The following is a 19025-nucleotide window of genomic DNA, read 5'->3' as shown; positions in this document are numbered from 1 at the left end:
TGGGCATGGGTAGGGGCTGAGGGTACAGGGAAGGCATCAGGAGGGCAAGGTGGGACTCAGGGAGGGGTTGGGGGACACTAGTAGGGCATCAGGAGAGTGAGGGGGCCAAGGGAAGGGCTGGGGGACAGGGAGGGCCCGAGGAGAGTGGGCTGGGCTCAGGAAGCCCTGGCTGCAGCTACGAAGATGGCCTTATAGCCCTTGATCTCCTTGACTTCGTTGCAGCTGATGAGGACTTGCAGCTGGCGGCGTCCAGGTTTGAAGGGGTAGAGGTCCAGGTGAATTTGGACAGTGTGTCCGGCCGCCAGAGTCCCAAGGCTGAAAGTGACAAAGAGCCCGTGAGAGCCTCGAGGAGTAACTGCTGGGGTGGGTGATCTGGTTTCCCTTCTTGGTTGGGAAGCACCTCCCACCTCCCAACACCACAGAGCCAACCTTCCCCGAAGAGGGTGGAAAAGTGGGTCCAAGGAGGCCCCATCCAGGACACTCAGGACCATCCTGTGCCCCACGAGGTACCACTTATCAGAGACCAGCATGTGACAGGTGAATGGTGATCACACTTACTCATTGACTATCTGCCCATGAATGAGGCCACTTCCCTCTAGCACCATTGTGCAGTGACTCAGAGCCACCATCTGGGTGTTGGTAAGGGTGACGTGGACGCTCAGGGCCTTGCCCACCTCAGCCCTCTCAGACACCTGTGCGGAGAGAAGACAGTGATATCATGGGCAGCAGGCCTCATTTCTGCACTCCCATTCAGGAACCTCACTCCCCCATCCCTCTGTGGACCACCAGGGACTATTTATTTAGAAGTAAGACAATACGTTGGGGGAAAAGAATATGAGCTGAGTGTACTCAAGGTTAACACGTGTCCTGGCCTGTCTTAGGAGGTCACATTACTTCAAGAAGCCACCAACAACTGGGAATTGGTACCAAGTTGAAATCTATTTCCCTTTCCACCCCCTAGTTCAGGATGGCATTAGACTTCAATGTCAGTGCTAGTTCCAATCCATTGCTCGTGGCTAATAGGAATGCTGTGCTAACAAGGACTCCTGGGACAAATCCAGAGTCAGTGGGAGAGTCGTCATTGATTAGGAGCGTCTGACACAGGCATGGGATTAGGAAATGGTGTCATGTGTGCCATCCACTTGCTATCAGTGATGTCATTCTGAGGCCTAGGTCACAGGACATATTCGTGGCAGAGCCAAGACCTGACCCAGATGTCCCAGACCCCAGCCAGGATCTTTCTCCCATGCTGCTCTGTCTTCATATACATCAGCAGACACACTCTGAGTTTTTCCACGTGGGTTCAATGCGTCACGTGTGAGGTCTGTGTCACAGGGCAGCATGACCTTGGCCTGTGAGTGGGAAGCAGAGATTCTACTCACTTCTAGAGCCTGGTGCCCAGTGTACTGCCAGCCAAATGATGGATATTTGGTAAACACATGTGGAAATGAAATGAGCTCTGACCACCCAGAGCCTATTACGGTTATGCTCTGGCTCAACCAGAGAATCAAGAAGGAAGAACACCTCCTGACTTCTCTGGAACTCAAACAAAATATTAGAGTCCTTTGTATTCTATTGTACTCTAATGAGGGTGTCAGCACATAGGCAAAAGAAAACCTTTGGAATCCAGCATAGTCACACAAATCATCCCCAGGTCCCTTATCAATGGGGACCAACTAACAGCCTACTTGGCATGTAAAGTGTTTGCATTGGATCCTGTTACCACCAGGCTCCAGGTAACAGGCAGAACTCTCACCTCAGCACCAGGCTGTCTGCACCTGTGACTCTGCTCACTATCTGCCCCACTGAGGAGGCTGCCTGGCATCACTTGGCCTGACATCATGCCTGGGTGAAAACCAGTAGGTGGCCAAATGGTTTACGATACAGAGTCACTTAATTCTCATTGGGGGCGTGGAAGGTGAGCTGTTGGGAATCTACCAGGTGCAAAGTCAGGTTGGGACTAGGCCAAGGGTAAGTCTTTCAGAGTGTGGGGAAAGGTGGGGAAAGGAGGCTTCGAGGGAAGGACACCCTGGTAATAGGAGATGGGGAACAACTACTTGCCCTTCTCCATTTATCCTTCCTCCACCTGTATCTCTTCCTCATGCAGTGGCCTCACCAGTCCCTCAAGCCTCTGAACTCAAAATCTGAGGCTTATCTTTTCATTTGTTTCTTTCTTCCTTGTCACCCCATCTGATCAGCAATCACCTTTTGAATTTGACTTCTTTCTCTCCAATCTCTCTCCCCAACTCCAATTCCCAGTCATTACCTTTCCTGTCTTTGCTTCTGCAAAGCTATTGTCTTACTTAAAATGCTTTCATCTCCACCTCATGTCTCTATGTAGTGTCTTCCTATATCCTCCATTCCACTGGCATCCTCTATCCAGTGTCACCTCCTCTGGGAAGACTTCACGCCCTGCCCTGTGCTTTGCACAGAGCACGAAAGATCACACCACACGGTACTTTAATCGTCCATTAGGTGGTGAGGCCGGGAATGTGTCTCATTTGCTGCTATACTCACAGCTCCAAGATTGGGTGAGTCAGAGGACCCCTGGAGCTCATCACTGCCCAGATGTCTCACCTCAATAGATAAGTGGGGAGGCTCCAGAGAGACATCTTTCAGGACCAGTAGGAACCGCCTCGTCCCCTCCACCTTGGCAATGCCAGACACACGGATCAGCTTTTCATCCGTCAGCTTGTTTCTGTAATTGTCGTAGGGCAGCAAGAGTGGCCACTGCACCTCTAAGCACAGACAAAAGACATCATGAGTCTGGGAAATAGGTCTCAGAAAGAAAGAGAGGGCGGGGAAAGGAAACGTGTGTGAGAGGAAAAATTAGTTAGGGTGTGAGAGACAACATGTGTGTGAGTCTAGATGGATATGTGAAAGTGTCTGTGTGTGTATACGAGAGAGAAGATAGTGTGCTTACCCTGCCCCTACTGCCCCCTGCTATGTTTCCCCTGGTGGGATGGCATCAGAAGTAGAGCACTTGGCATTCAACCTCCTGCCAACAGCAGCTTCACTGCCTGGTGTGTGTGTGTGTGTGTGTGTTGGGGATGCAAGGGGTCTCTGTGTGACCTGGCAGGGCCAGCCCAGCTTTGTTCATGGTCCCAAAGCTACCCTCCCTGTAGGTCACTTTCCAGGCCTTCCTCATACTCACCCTCCCCAAAGTCCAGGTTTAAGTGCACTATTTGCCCCCAGAGGGGCTCCCGGGTGCTACCATTGTGCAGCAGGGCCTGCGCACAGAAGCGCACCTCCAGTCTGATGGGATCCTGGGGGTGGGCTCTGTCTGGCACCCTGTGGGCATGCAGCTTCAGTTGCACGTCCTGGCCCCACTCAGGCATCCTGGCCAGGTGAAGCTGCAGCTGCACCGGCTGATTCCGAAAGCCCCCAGACCCCAGTAGATCCAGGAGGCGTGAAAGGGCCTTTCTTGAGCCCAGCATTTTCCGGGAAGCCTTTATGAACACAGACCGCTCCTCAGGGGATCCTGGCCGAAAGGAGAGACAAGGAAGACGTCAGTGGGAGGGGTCGAGAGGACCAATGACCTTCTTTGGGAAAGAAGCCACTCAACAACTCCCAGCTCCCCTCCCAAAGCCCCAACCACATGAATAGCTGTGTCAGGAGGCAATGCAGCATCATGGCTGAGAACATGGGGATTGGTGTTGCTTGGTGATGGGTTCAAATCCTTGCTCTATCATAGTCTCTTAATCTCTCAGTGCTCAGTTCTGTCATCTATAACCTGGGGATATCTCCTCGCCTCATAGAGTTGCCAAAACTGGGGGTTAAATGAGTTGTTCTTTGTCATCAATATTGTCACCATCATCACTGCCATCATTATCAAAGCCAGAGGCTTCTCTGCCCTACCAGCATCCTCACTTCTAAAATATATGCTCAAGCCCTTCAAATAGAACTTCAGCTCTTGCCCTTGAAGGCTACTCAACCTTCAGGCTTAACCCCAACTCACCCCAAACTGTCGGCCTCTCTAGAATACTTACTATGCACCAGAGTCACTGTTTGAAGTACTTTCTGCATATTCCTTCATTTAAACCTTACAACATCCCTCTGAGATACTGTTAACCCATTTTACAGATGAGAAAGTGAAGGCATGGGGAGGTAAGAATGTGTCCAGGCTTATACAGCTAGAACATAGCAAGCCCTTGATAAGTACTCAAGCAGCCTGACTCCACCCTGGCCTTTATCACAGGGACATCTACTCCCTTCCATAGGCTCGGGAGCCCTCTCCCTCCATGAGCTTCCACCTCTCCCCTTTCTGCCAAAACATAAGGAAACCATGATGTGACCCTAGGATATAGGTACCAGGTAAAATAAAGGACATTCAATTCAATTTGAATTTCAGATAAACAATAAATAATTTTTAGTGTAAGACTGTTGCATGCAATATTTGAGACATACTAATAAAATATTTATTTATCTGGAATTCAAATTTACTGGGTATCCTGTATTTGTATTTGCTAAATCCAGCAACCCTAACTTTGGCACCATGTGGCCAGGGTCCAGGAAAGCCCTGGGAGTTTGCCATAAGGAGGTTATTAGGTGGTGAAGATTTGAACGTGGGAGCCATCCCCATGGGGGAGCAACACGAAGGAAGGTATACCCACCTCCCTCCCCAAATCTCCGGGGCCCCGGGTACCTTCTGGGTACTTGTAGAAGCTGGTGATATTCTGACGCTGTTCTGAGCCTACCATCTTGGTGCTGATTTCCTTCCCAATGGAACTGCTGTTATGGGCTAGGATTTCTTGGGCATGGCCATCCTCAAGGAGCCAAACAACTTCATCCGCATTCACCTCCGCGTACACAAATGGGGTGTCATAGGCCAGGTGGACGTCCCCTTCCTTGATGGCCTTCACAGAAGCTGGGCCACAGCAGAACAACCCTGTGCAGGGAACAGGAGTTACGGACGGCTAATACGGCTGCTGACGCGTGGACCGGGGCAGCTGGTCATGATTGTGGGAAGTAGGGAGAAGAGACAGGGAGGAGCGGCGGCATTAATGCCAGTCTGCAATTACCATTAACTCAGCCGATCCCCACGGCCACCCTGTGAAACTGCAGTTATCAGCATCATCTTCCCCACTTTATAGAAACTGAGCAATCCTGTGACTTATCCGAGTCACCCAGCTGCCAATGGCAAAGTGAGACGCCTGACCTGAAGCTGTCTCTGCTATGACTTTGGGAAGGGGACGAAATCAGAAAAACAGCACTCCTTTCTAGCCTCCTGCTCACCCTGATCAGCCTTTGCACAGAGCCCAGACCCTTCCATGGTGGCGCTCACTCACCGCTGCTGGTTTGCTGGGGAGTGGGATCCAGGACCTGCCAACCATTGTATCCTGGTGGGAGATCTTTTCGGATCATCCAGCACTCATTCCAGACATGGAAATTCCTACCGAAAGGAGACAAGAACTCTTATTTTCAGGGGATTTGCCAGACATGAGACACTATAATGAGTGCTTTATATCATTGTTTCTTCTATTTTTTTTTTTTTTTGGAAGTAATTTCGAGCTTACTGTAGAGTTACAAGAATAGTACAATGAACACCCTTACACCCAATTTATCTATTATGAACAGTTTGTCCTATTTGCTTTATCATTGACTTTCTTTCAATGTGGATATGGAGATTTGTTTCTCTTTCTACTTCAGCATATATTTCCTAAGAATAGAGATATTCCCTTACATAATCTTGTGCAGTTGTCAATCTCATACATTTAATATTGATACAATAATTTTATCTAATTTACTGTCTATATTTCAATTTTATCAGCTGACCTAATAATGTCCTTTATAGCATTATTTTCCATGCAGTCCAGGATCACAGATTGCATTTAGTTGTCCAGTATGCTTTATCTCCTATAATCTGGAGCAGTTCCTCAGCCTTCATTTTATTATACTGACATTCTGAGTAGTGTTTATTTCTTTGTTTTACCAGAGGGGCCCTGATTTGGGGCTTGTTTGGTGTATCCTCATGATGAGACTCAGGTTATAAACTCACAGGCAGAATTTTACATGAGTCACATATCCTCCTCAGTTACAACACTGCTTGAATCCAGGAAATTTCAGCTCTCGAGATGCTCAGAGAGGGAGGGGGCTCCAAGCACAGCAGCTAGTTCTCACACAACTCAAAGGTCTTACCTGAAAACTGGCTGGAAAAGGAAATCAGATTTGGGGTAGAACAGAGGAGAAAGGAACCAGGGGAAGAGACTAGAGATACAAAAATAAAGGGACACACAGACACACACACACACACACACACACACACACACACTCATGCACACAGGGAGGGAGGGAATATGTATGTATGTGTAGGGAAAGGAAGATGTTAAGAAAGACTGAAGGAAGTAGGAATCTAGTTCATGCTTTGCCCTGACAGGGGAAACAGAGAATGGTGTAAACAGAAACACCCAAGGAAGGAAGAGTAGAATGAATGCAGATTTTGAGGTCAACATTCAGAAGATGCACGATCCATTCATTTGGTTGTGGGCTTCAGAATGTTATCTCATAGTCTTCTGTCTCTGAAATGAGTTTAGTGTGAAGATCTAATTCCCAGAACAGTCTCCTGGGCTGGGGACTTATTCTCTGAGTATCAGCTGTGAGGGCAATACTGCCTCACAGCTAGAAAGAACCAGGCCGGTTTTCCTGCTCTACCTGGGATAGAGCAGACATCTGTTTGAGACAGTGCCCCTTACCATATTTTGTCTTGTTTCCGAATTGACAGCATCTCGGCATTTCGGTCATAGTAGGTGTCGATGGTCAAGTTCCCATCCACGTTGTGTGCAGAACGGAAATTGGAAACAACACGGGTTGGAACACCTAAGCATCTCATTACTAATGTGAAGAAAAGCATGGAGAATCACTGAGTTCATTTCAAGCAGAATCATTGGTTTCCCAAGCATACTTTCTAACTTTCTAGCTGGACAAGAGAAGGAAGGCCAAGATTCTTGCAGCTCCATACCTGTAACTCCTCTATCCTCAGAGCACCTCACTCAGGCCCAGAACCCTGCTGCCTACCTGCCTTATTGATGGTCTCTATCCCACGAGGTGAGAAAAAAAAAATCATTTGAGGATAATTTAAAACAATTAACAACAGCTCAATTTGTCATTTAGAAATTTTTCCATTCAGCAGCTTTCCAAATTAAAAATAACCTAAAACATTTGATAATTCTAAAGAAAATTTAAAAACTTTAGGCCTATAATGTGGTCAGTGTCAAAGGAGAAGCTGTGTGACCTTAAGTAAGTAGCTTAACTTCTCTGGGTCTTTATCCCCTAATGTGTAACAAAATGAAGAGTTGGGGGACCGGCCCCGTGGCTCAGGTGGTTGGAGCTCCATGCTCCTAACTCTGAAGGCTGCCGGTTCAATTCCCAAATGGGCCTGTGGGCTCTCAACCACAAGGTTGCCAGTTCAACTCCTTGAGTCCCGCAAGGGATGGTGGGCTGTGCCCCCTGTAACTAGCAATGGCAACTGGACCTAGAGCTGAGCTGCGCCCTCCACACTAAGACTGAAAGGACAACAACTTGAAGCTGAACAGCACCCTCCACAACTAAGATTGAAAGGACAACAACTTGACTTGGAAAAAAGTCCTGGAAGTACACACTGTTTCCCAATAAAGTCCTGTTCCCCTTCCGCAATAAAATCTTCCAAAAAAAAAGGAAGAGTTGGACTAGATGACTTTCAGTTCTGAAATTCTGGATCTGTAATTCTACTGAAAGACAAGGGTTTGGAGGAGGTCGGAAAGAAATCAGAGAATGGATAGAAGAGCAAGGTAGACTTAACAGAGATAAATGGAAGACTTCAGAGACAAAGGGAACCTGTATGTATGAGGCAATGACCATCTTTGATAATGCAACAGCACCCTCTTGTGGCTCTTAGGATCATGCTACAAAGGTTTTTTTAAAACTGAGTTAAAATTTCATAGATCTAGTCACACAAAGCAGATATTAGATCACCACCATCATCACACACACACGCACCACACATACAACACACCACACATACACACCTACACCTGCCCAGGACCAGATGAAATCAAGGCAATAACCAGGTGTGACCTTTGGAACACAGGTCCCTTTCTATGCCAGCAAGCTGAGGAGTTTAGAGAGAGGTTCATCCCACCCTTCTCCTGCTCAGGAGGAGTAGTGGTGCCTACTGAAGCTGCTGGGAGGATTACAATGCTTTGAAATGTAAAAGCACTTTTGTGATTGACCAATCTTTTTGTTTCAATTTATTCAAAAGCCTCAAAGAGTGCCATGGGTCCACAGTCACCTTTCCACTCCCAGCACAGCTCCTGGGCTTTTCACAAACCGTTAGGAAGGGTGAGAGATAGACTAGGGTTACAAGTAGCCAGAAACAGCTTGACAGGATCAGCTCTGCTCTTTCTCAGTGGTCTCAGGACTCTAGGGCCTGGGAGTGGGGAGAGGTTTGCAGACGGAGCAAGGATGCAGACCTTCTGCTGATCCCAGGGTCTAACAGCCCAAGTCTGCCTCCATAATACCTGCCTAGTCAGGGACTTCCCAGCCCAGGACAAATTTGACTATACTAAATGCTGGTGCTTTGCTGAGCATTTTCCAGTGAAAACAGATGAGCAATGTGATTTGAACAGATTTAAACTTCTCTGTTGGCAGCACATATACATAACTGCCAAGCTATGCTGCCCCTCTCAGAAAAATCTAGAACTTTGTCACACGTCTCTGTCCTCCCTGCTCTGTGCTCCATCATTCTCCAACTCAGCTAACCCATAAATTCAGCCAACAATGATTGATCACCAGAGTGTGACAGGGAGAAGGCAGGCAGGCACCTCAGTATTTTCCATCTTTCCCTCATCTTTACAGATAATCTGATCAATGACTTTGCACTAAATTGTAAATAACTAATGCATAAAACATTGATGCTTTTTTGATGGTTGGCAAAGTAGCAAATCTCTAATTGTAACTTCTCAAGAATATCTCTGAGACGTATTTGGGAGCTGCCAGCTCTACCTGCAGGTGAGATAGGCTCTCCCTTGTACCTCAAGCTCCCCCCAATCTGTCCCAGACTCCAGGCTCACCTTGAGCTTAGAAGCCTGAGCAGGTGGCAGAAAGAATCCACTTTGGGACCACAAGCTCTTCTATCCAGGTGACCATCTTAATAGTCTAACTGCTCCATCTAGGAGATTGTGAAGTGACTACAACAGGCCAACCTCCCTCCTGGATAAAGGTACAGGATTTCTTGAGCCTATAGAGCAAGCTGGTTAAGAGCTGAGTGCCCACCACTCCTTAGCTGTGGGGCTGTGTGCAAGCCACAGTTAACTCATGTGAAAATGAAAATATCAGAGCCCCATCTCAAAGGGTTATAATGAAGATGAAATGAGTGAGTCTGCATTTCCCTCTCCCCTCACTCACCGGTGCACATGACAGCTGCAAAGACCCAGCACTGTCCATACTTCACAGGCTGCCCGCCCCTCGCTGCCCACTGCCGCAGGATGGCCACGCTGCCGTTCCACACCAGGGGGCTGACCCCCAGGGAGTAGTCTTCGCCCCAATTCCCCTGCAGGACACCGTTGTCATCGTTGCTGTTGATCTGCAAAGAACAGATCGTCGGTTTCCACAGTGCCTGGGGGAAGCTCAGACTGTCCTCTGATAGGGGTGGGGAAGCTTCTGTCCTTACCATGCCACTCACCACCCTGCAGACATACACCACGTCATTCCTCTGGGAGTAATCTTTGGACGGGTTCTCTAAGAAGTACAGGCTCTTGTTCAGGATCTCAAAGCAGATATCTATGACGTCCTCATCAAACTTCCAGGTGAGCGCAAGGGACAAAAAAGAGAAACACAAAAGGGCCTAGAATTCTGAAACTTCAAGTCAGTATAGATTTTTTGGGAAGGGTGTATGGGGTTGGAGATGGAGCTAAATATCAGACAATGGCCTATCTTCGAAGAGCTTATAAATCAAATGGGGAATGTATTTGACTCAGAATTCTGAAAAACTGACCTGTGTGGCTGACCTGATGGGAAATGCAAACAGAATTCGGAGAGATGAAAGATCTTTGTTGACTGAAGAGATCAGAGAAGGTTATTGGATTTGGTGGGCTTTCAAGGAGTGTGGGGGCGATTGCCTGAGGTCTTTGTACATGGTTGGTACCAAGGACAGGGGCTTAGAGATTCTCACTTCTGGAGGACTTGTGGGAAAAGATCAGATGGATCTCTATAGGGCCAGGCTGTGAGGAGGAGAAGAGAGTGGAGGGCCTTAAATCAGGTAGAGGACTCCTCAGCACTGATGCTGTCAGCGCAGAAGCCAGTGTAGGCTCCTAACATTCATATACAACATATATTTGTGACATGTTGCAACCCTTTTGGCTGCCAAATGCGCTGGTATTTGTCTCCGTTTCAAAAAATTACACAATTTGTCACAATTGGAGAACAGGGAAACTGATCTTCTTCAGCAAGGCTCTCTGCTTCCCCCGAGTCCTGGTGTATGCGAGCAGGGCTGACAAGGCAATGGGGGGAAGAAAGAAACTACACCAGCCATGGTTGGTGGTTGACAGCGGAAAAGTTGCCCAGAGTCCACGGTCCCCTCGCTCTGTATACTGACTGGATAGTTAATGTTATTAGAGAATTGCTATTCATTTTTTCAGTTGTGATAATGTATGGTGGTTGTTTTTCAGAAAGAGCATGAACTTTCAGAGTTGTATTCTGAAACATTACTGGTTTCAATGATATAGCATTTGTAATTTGCTTCAAAAAAATCCGGTGATGAGGTGGGGCATGGGCGTGGAGGACTATAGAACAGGGATCAGCAAACTGTTTCTGTGAAGGACCAGATAGTGAATATTTTAGGCTTTGTGCGCCACAGGGCCCTGTCTCAACTGCTCGGCTCTGCTGCGGCAGTACAAAAGCAGCCACCGATAATACCTACACAAATGAGCATGTGCTCCAATAAAATGGTATTCATGGACACTGAAGTTTGAACTTCATATAATTTGCACATCACAAACTATTATTTTAAAAATTTTGTTTTCAACAATTTAAAAAATATGAAAAACATTCTTAGCCATAGGCCATGCAAAAATAGGCAGTGGGCCACATTTGGCCCACGGGCTATAGATTGCAAACCCCTGGTATAGATGGAACAAGATTCAACCTCAATTGATCACTATTGAAGCTGAGACAGGTTCATGGAGGTTCATTATAGTAGCCTGTCTACTTGGATTATGTTTTAAGGTTTTTGTAATAAAATATTAAAAACTAAAAAAAAGAAAGGCATCTCCCCTCCCTTCCTTGCCTCGTTCACTGGATGGGAAATTGGCCCAGCACTGCACACCCTGACTTTTGTTAGTGGCCCTTTGTGAGCCCACCTTCCCGTGATAGTGTTACCTGCCCATAGTTCCAGGGCCAGGAGGTGATGAATCTTTCATGACCCTTGTACACAAAGCCATAGTCCATCATGATGTACTCCTGCAGCAGTATTTCACTTGGCAGGTAGACGTCATCCTCTGAGCGGTTAAGAGTAGTAGAGGGGGTAAAACCCCAAACCAAAAAACAGAGTAATAAGATTGAAAAACAGTAATGAAAGTATCTTGCTGGAAAATAGGAGAAGCAGTGGCTTGACGGCAATAGAAATCAAGAGTGAACCCCTTAAAAGTCTATGTGCTTTTCTAGAGGCCAGAGATACAATCTATACTTTAAAAAAATAATGATTATCTTTTCCTAATTGCAGAAGTGGCAAGCTTATTGTATAGATTTGGAAAATACAGATGATGGAAAGAAAACAATGAAAATCACTCATTCTCCTGTCTCAGAGACACCCACCCTTACATTTTGGTGTATTCTAGCCAGTCTCTCTTTCTCTGCACATATATGTAATACAATTATATATCGCACATATATGTAATGCAATTACATATCACATTGTGTTCCATCTCCTAATCTGTTTCACTTAACATACCATGAACAATTTCATTATGCCATTAAAAATTCTTTGTAAAGATGATTGTTAGTGAGCACATGGTAATATATTGCATAAATATGCAGTGTGTCATCTTTTGGGCTTTCTAAGTAGAACCTCACAGAGCATTCCCAGTGGATCAGGTGAGAAAGTCATACCTGAACTCCAAGGGTTAAAAAGCAGGATGAAAGTCCCCAGCAGGTGAGTCACACCATGACCCTGGCCCTGAGAGATCTCTAGCTTTAGAGTATAATAGCCAATGACTGCATTGGCTGGTGTGAAAAGGGAGACAAAGAGTGAATTTGAGTCAATGGTGAAATCAGAAACACTCCAGACATTCCCTCCTCTGGTCTTGGTGAGTGAGAACGTGGCTCGTGTTCCCAGATGCTCCTTGGGTGCCGGTCCTGTATAGGAGACAGTGACCCCAATGTGAGGCTCGAAATCTATGTGACATGATTCCAAGCGTCCTGGAAGGACCCTCACCTTCTCCCACCATTTGTTAATCCTTTTTGTTTAAGGCTTTTACTGCCACTGGGTGTCCTTGGGCAAACCACTTAAGATCTCTGGGCCTCAGTTTTGTTATCTATAAAATGGGATCATAATAGTGCCCGCCTAAAAGGATTAAATGAGTTAACGTTATGTAAAGACTAGTACAGAGCCTGTAGTGTACTTAAATGTTGGTTGTTGTTATCACAGTTTCAGTTTGCTGAGTTGGCCAAATCTTTTCTTAACAGCACTAATAGGGTGCTGAGAACTAATAGCGTTCTGGGAGTTCCCAGGGGAAGAGAGGGACGGCAGCTGAGAAAGGACAGACAGGGGCCCTACAGGTGAACGTTGCCTTGGGTCAAGGGGACTCACCAGTCTCAGCCACGAAGGTGACGCGGTCAGTCCGAGGGTGGAAGGGTCGGTTGAAATGCAGTTGGAGCACGAAAGTCTGGCCCCGGCGCACGATGAGCCGCTTCAGCCCCATCTCCTGCGTGTGATGCCTCTTGTTGTTCCTGGGGCTGTGCAGGTCAACGGACCTGAGCTCCAGTGCTGCCACTGGGGAAGAAGCGGGGACACGTCACTGCCCAGCTGTGGCTCCCTGGGCTCAGCATCCCACTGCTTTGCAATCATTTCTTTGGCACCTGGCTCTGACTTAGGTAAGATTCTTGTTCAGATCTTAGCCCTTCTGCCACCTGCTCCCTGGTTTCAGGACTCAGTCTCAGCAGACAGTTCAGTAGGTCCTGGCCCAAGCGTGGGAGGACGATGATCCCGGTGACCTCTGTACCTGGATCCAGAGCCACAGTGCTTGAGAATGAGGGTCCCAGAAGCAAATGATTTCCAGATAACTGAAACTTAACCCTTGAAGTGCTACCACATACCCTTAACCACTTCTGTTGACAATATTTCTAGAAGTTACTTAATTCTCCTGCTAAAAGAAAGACCAAATTAGAATTTTGTGTGAATTAAGTCAATGAGCTGACTGGAGGTTAGGATCTCAGCTACAGGCAAGTCCCTGCTTTAGGATACTGGGTAGGTGGGAGCCTCAGGGTTACCTATAGCTTATTTCTTGCTTTTCAGCCATGTTCCAGGTATACGAGGGCACTGACTGCTTCCTGGGGTGCTTCTGTATGGGTGCTCCTAGTGTACAGTTTTAAAACTCTTATAGCACAGTGGGCAAGAGTGCAGGTTCTCACCACCTCAGCTGCGAGACCTTGAGTGAGTCACTTAATGTTCCTGGACATCAGTGTTCTTGGCTGAAACATGGGGACAATGGTACCCTTACCCCCTAGGGTTCACGTGGGCGTTAAGTGAGGATTCACGTGTAAACACCTTAGCATGGCAGCCAGAACAAAGTAAGCACTCAGATCCTTACATGTTCTTATTACTAGTAATATGCTACCTCAGACTGCATTTGCTTTGTTGTTTTTGCTGGTGATTTTTGCATTTCTATCAGCAAAATCCATTAGGTCTTTCCCTCTAGCAGTACATTAATTTATCTCAGTGGTTCTCAACCAGGGTAATGTCATCCCCTGGAGGACATTGGGCAATGTCTGGAGACATTTTTCGTTGTCACAATTGGGGGAGAGGCTGCCACTGGCATCTAGTGGGTAGAGGCTAGGGATGCTGTCAAACAGCATTCTAAAGGAAAAACTCGAGTTTTTTCCCAGTCATGATGTAAACTGTGGGTCATAGTCAAAAAGTTTGATAGCAACTGGCCTAGCCTATTGGAAACTGGTTGCATCTCATTTGTTCCTGAGGAGTCTGACATTTTCATACCAGGACCCATGGAGACTTCCCAGAAAGCCTCTGCACCCCATATGCAATGCCCAATTGCCAGTGCACCCTGAAAGATCAGATCCCCAAAACAAGCAGGAGTGCTTACTTCCCTTCCATAGGGCAACCAGGACTGGGGGCAACATTTTCCTGGCTGCTGTTCACTGTTCAAAGCATAGTAAGTGCAGGCAACTCAATTTTGCCTTGCCAGGCTGACTCTTAGTTTGAGAAGGAAAGGGGAGGAGGAAGAAGGAAGCTGTCTTCCTCTTCATGCCCCAGGTTGCAGTGCATGGAGAAAACACATTCTCCATTGGAGGCTCAGGTTTTCTTTTTTACTCCACTTAAAATAATTATGCGTTTGGCTCACTGACGTGCCTTCATGCCAGGGAGACAATGACTTCAGAGCACTAAAGGGAAGGCCTTGGTGGGGGAAGGGGGCGGGTGAAACCAAGAGGATCAAGAAGAGGTTCAACAAAGCAAGAACTCAAACAGAATCAATTAGTAAAAACACGTCAGCTCTCACAAGGCCTTCTGGACTTGGCCACTGGCCCACTGGAGTTAATGACAAGTAAGAGGAGAGGTGAGCCCCAGCCACATGATTCCTGGCACTTGATTAATATGAAGACAAGAATGTAAAAGATCAAAATATATCCCCATGTATTATCAGCCTTAAAAAAAAAAAAAGGAGTCATTAAAGCAGCTATCTGCCTTTAATGAATTCTGAGATTCTAAGCTCTTGCCCTCTGAGAGACCAAAACTTCAGGCAGCCCTGCTCTTCTGGACGGTTCCATCTCTCCCTTTGGGTCTTGACCCAGAGGTACCCACCGCACAGGGGCTTTCTTTGACCATTGAATATAATGCCCTACCTTCCACCTTATGATCACTTGCCATCTCAACACTCTCTTTATTTTCTGTGGATCACTTAATCATATCTAGAATTAGTTCAATGGAAGCAGAACTTCTGTCTTCTCACACCTGCCTAGAATGGAACATGGTTACTAATTGCTGATAATTATAGCTAGTGTTCTTACTGCTTACTTAATACGTACTACATGCCAGGCACTATCTGAAGTGTTTTACATTGTTGAAATCATTTATAATCTCACAAAGACTCGCTGTGGATGTGTTATTATAATATTGTTCCTGATGGGGAGGAAGTTGCAGGGCAGAGCTGGGATTCAAACTCAGGTGGGCCGGTTCCAGGTGCCCTCTAAACCTTCACAGTCTCCTGCTTCCCCTTGTAGGTGCTTAGAGATGTTTGCTGAATGGATACGTGCATACATATGTGAAGAGCGAGGAGAATGACCTGACCAGAGGGAAGTGGGGCTGTAGGAGAGAAGAGGGAGAAAAGCTTGTGGGGGCAGCAGTGCCAAGAAGATGCTTCAGCGGTAATGAGCCCACCTATCCTTGATGGGAGAATAAAATGTCACGGGGACCCTAAACTTCCTACTGAGGGCAGTGTATCAATATTTATTACAAAATAAAAGAAAGCCTTAAAACATAAATACCTTTGAACCATAAATGCCTCTTCTAAGAATTGTTCCTTAAAAAAATCATAATTTCAGTGCAAAAATGTAAACATAAGGATGTTCAGTGCAACCCAAATATCCTACAATAAGAGTTGGATACATAAACTTTATTCCTCTCATTTGATGTAATCAACGAAAAAGACAAAGAATATGGGGAAATAATTCATGAGATATTAGAAAGCAACATAAAAAGACTAAAAAACCATAGGTTACAGATTATCTTTGAATGGTGAAATTATGGGACATTTTTCTTTTCTTTGAGTTTTTCGGGATATTCCAAGCTTTTGCTTTGAACACGTATTCTTTTTTTATTTAGAGAAAAGTGTTACTTTGATTAAAGGCAGGTTTTTTAGCAGGAGTGGCATGTAATTCTGGATTAATCCAACTGTGGTATGTAGCCCAGACCGAAAGGAAAAAACACTAACATGGGAAGGGCAGTGAGAACTCTGTCACAATAATCTTAGGCGAAGCCTAATGAGAATCTAAACAAAGATGCGGGTAAAATGAAAGGAGGGACTACCCTAGAAGTGCAGGGAACTGGCGTCCATGGACACGTGGCAGTCTAATAAACATGGGTTGAAATATCTTGATTTCCAGGGCTTCCTAAGGACCCAGCGAGTTGGGATGAAGACTGGGGCAGGTTGAAAGAGTCCACTGCTGACAATAGCCTAGGCAATCAGCCTACTGGTGAGAGACTGGAAAGCTCCAGGTGGAGATGGCAAAGGTTAAGTTATACTTAGCATAGCCAGCAGAGAGAGTTGGCACCTCCCATCCTATGTCTGGTGAACTCGGCTCCTTCCCTTCTCCTGCTTTTGTCCCTATATTTAGTCCTGCTTCTTGGTCAATGTCTTTTACTTTTCTACTCCTCATTATTATTGTCAGTTTGGGACTTTGATAAATACTTCATTCTTTTTCATTTCTTCCCTTTTGAAAATTGTGAAAGGGTCATCTGTGTAAGAGCACAGGAAGATTCCTATGTGATGAAATTATAAGGAGAATCTCTTTAAATGTGCAAGAGTAAAAATGTCTTCTTACCTAAAGGTTCAAGTCTAAATTCCTTGTCAAGTATTCAAAGCCCTTCACAGTATGGTCCCAACCTATTTAGCCAATCTTATCTCCCAAAGACATAAATAGACTGCTTCCCTCGTGTCGTAGCCTCCAAATAGATCATGCACAGCTCTACCTCTGGATGGTCCCTGCCCCTTCCCCAATCTCTTCATGTCCCCATTGTAACCATACTTCAAGCAAAACTCACCATCTACTTCCTCCATGAAACCCCAAACATTTCAGAACATGGTATATTAGCATCTGTATATTAACATCTGTAACAATATTTTAATATCTAGCTAACATTTACTGTTATTAAGCTCAGGCTCTATATGCAATATGCATTATTTCCTATCCCTATAAATACCCAACAATCTATTATTAACTCCATATTACTGATGAGCAGACAGAGATCAGTGAAGTTAAATAAATTTCCCAGCCTCTCCTACCTAGTAAGTGGCAAAATTGTCATTTAAATCTATACAGTTTGACTCCAGAATCTAGCTCTTAACCTCTGGCCTGGGCTACTGTTCTGGAGGTTCCCCTACCACAACCACCTTTTTTTTTTTTTTCCCCAAGTAAATAAATATCGTGCTTTATTCAAATAAAAACATAATGAACAAATCTAAGAGGAGCTGCTGTGGTGGAAAAACTGGGGCGGAGTCGTCCTGGCTTCTCTGTAAGGCCCTAGGGATCCAAAGAACACAAAACCACAGCTCCACCTCAATCTCCTCATCCTAAAATGCCAGCTGCTCAGGGCAGAACCAGCTCCAGGATCCACCTGGTCTCGCTCCTGCTCTGCAATTTCTTAGACTGTGAACCACTTATTTGTGAGTTAATCAGGTACTGCTATGTTGTTTCTTTGAAACATTATTTTCATTTAATGGTGTCTACATGATTAACTATATTGTTTGATTGTTTACACCCAGTACTCAGCGTTCAAATAGCTGCTGGCAGGAGAAGTGTTCTCAGCTGGCTTCACAAGTTAAATTATTAGGTCTTTTGTAGCAGATATAACACAGGATTACTATCCATAATGTATAAAGTTTCTGTAAATATTAAGAAGTATTATTATAACCAGAGAAATGAGAACTAAATCAATAATGAGATCACCTCTTTGATTCATTCAAAAATATTTTAAAAATACTCTTAACCAATTTTGTGAGGGTATATGGAAACAGACTATCTCACATATTTGATGGAGGGAGTGTAGATTCATACAGACTTTTTAGAGAAATTGGTTGATATTGAAGGGTAAAATATGCCACTTTGGAATAAAAGTTATTTTGAGCTAAAGGCAATTGAGAAGAAGCAAATACAAGAAAAACTCTCTGTCCTCCCCCTATTTACCTAAAAGCAGGACATAAATTTGTAAAAGTGTCCTTCCTCTCCTCTCTAGGAAGAACAGAAATTAATCACCAGAGAGAGCTCTAGACCTTTATCAGTCCAGAGAAGCACCAGAGGAATCTACGCTACAAACTATTAATTAGCCCTTATCTTCCATTAGTTCTCCCATATATTTACCATTCTACAATTTGCTGCCCTAGAAACTCAAAGTCCTTTTCCTTTGTCTTTCACTTCTCAAAAATTCATTGTTCTCTGGTGAAGACGCTATTTAAGCCCAAATTCTAACCACCCCTTTGAGTGACTCATCACCGTATGCTCCCATGTGTACGTGCAATGCACATGTTAATAAACTTCTATTTGTTTTTCTCTTGTTAATCTGTCTTTTGTCAGTCTAATTTATAGGACCCCAGCCAAGGAACCTAAGGATAGAGGGGGGGAAAAAGCTAAGTTTTCCCTCCCTTACAATATCCATCAAAACTTAAAGTAGATATTGTCTTTGATCCAACAGTTCTTCTTTTAGAAATCTTTCACACGAAAAACAGTTGACACATATACAAAAGTATATCAACAGGAATGTTCACCGCAGCATTGTTTATAAGAGCAAAATATTGGAAATAATCTAAATGTCCATGAACAAGGCATAGTAATAAACAAATTAATAAATTTATTAAATAAGTTGTGGTTATGTGCCCAGAATGGGAAACTATAATTTGTTTCAAATTTTTGATAGACCAATGTGCCATGGCGTGCAAAGATTTCTTATATATGATTAAGTTGTTTTAAAAAGCAAGTCATCAGATAATATATATTATATAATCTCATTTTATAAAACAAACAATTTCATATAATCTAGAATTATTTGGAAGCAGTTAACTAAATTAACAGTTCTTTCCTGAGGAAAAAAGGCAGATTGTGAGTAC

At 45.0% G+C, this 19025-nt stretch overlaps 2 protein-coding genes across 5 annotated transcripts in view; one reads left to right on the top strand and one right to left on the bottom strand.

The window, feature by feature from the left end:
* CCNDBP1 (cyclin D1 binding protein 1) overlaps positions 1-7656 on the top strand; it is a 68595-nt gene extending 60939 nt beyond the window's left edge. For 2 of the 4 annotated variants that reach the window (XR_012494771.1, XR_012494770.1), the window contains 2 exons: positions 223-363; positions 6722-7656. The gene's annotated coding sequence lies outside the window, so the exon portion shown is untranslated. The remainder of the gene's footprint in view (positions 1-222; positions 364-6721) is intronic. The other 2 variants (XR_012494773.1, XR_012494772.1) reach the window with 1 other exon arrangement.
* On the bottom strand, positions 6-12986 carry TGM7 (transglutaminase 7; the record flags this gene model as incomplete). Its single annotated transcript, XM_019725536.2, has 12 exons — positions 6-315; positions 559-692; positions 2578-2738; positions 3155-3481; positions 4646-4888; positions 5289-5392; positions 6693-6831; positions 9382-9559; positions 9647-9775; positions 11353-11471; positions 12082-12327; positions 12782-12986. Coding segments are annotated over 12 exons (2145 nt in total), but the record flags the coding sequence as incomplete, so codon positions are not given.
* Between the last annotated feature and the right edge of the window lie 6039 nt (positions 12987-19025).

Source organism: Rhinolophus sinicus, linkage group LG03 (assembly GCF_036562045.2).
Source record: "Rhinolophus sinicus isolate RSC01 linkage group LG03, ASM3656204v1, whole genome shotgun sequence".
In the NCBI taxonomy this organism is placed as follows: Eukaryota; Metazoa; Chordata; class Mammalia; order Chiroptera; family Rhinolophidae; genus Rhinolophus; species Rhinolophus sinicus.
The sequence above is the reverse complement of the archived record's forward strand: the minus strand, read 5'-3'. Positions and strand labels throughout refer to the sequence as shown.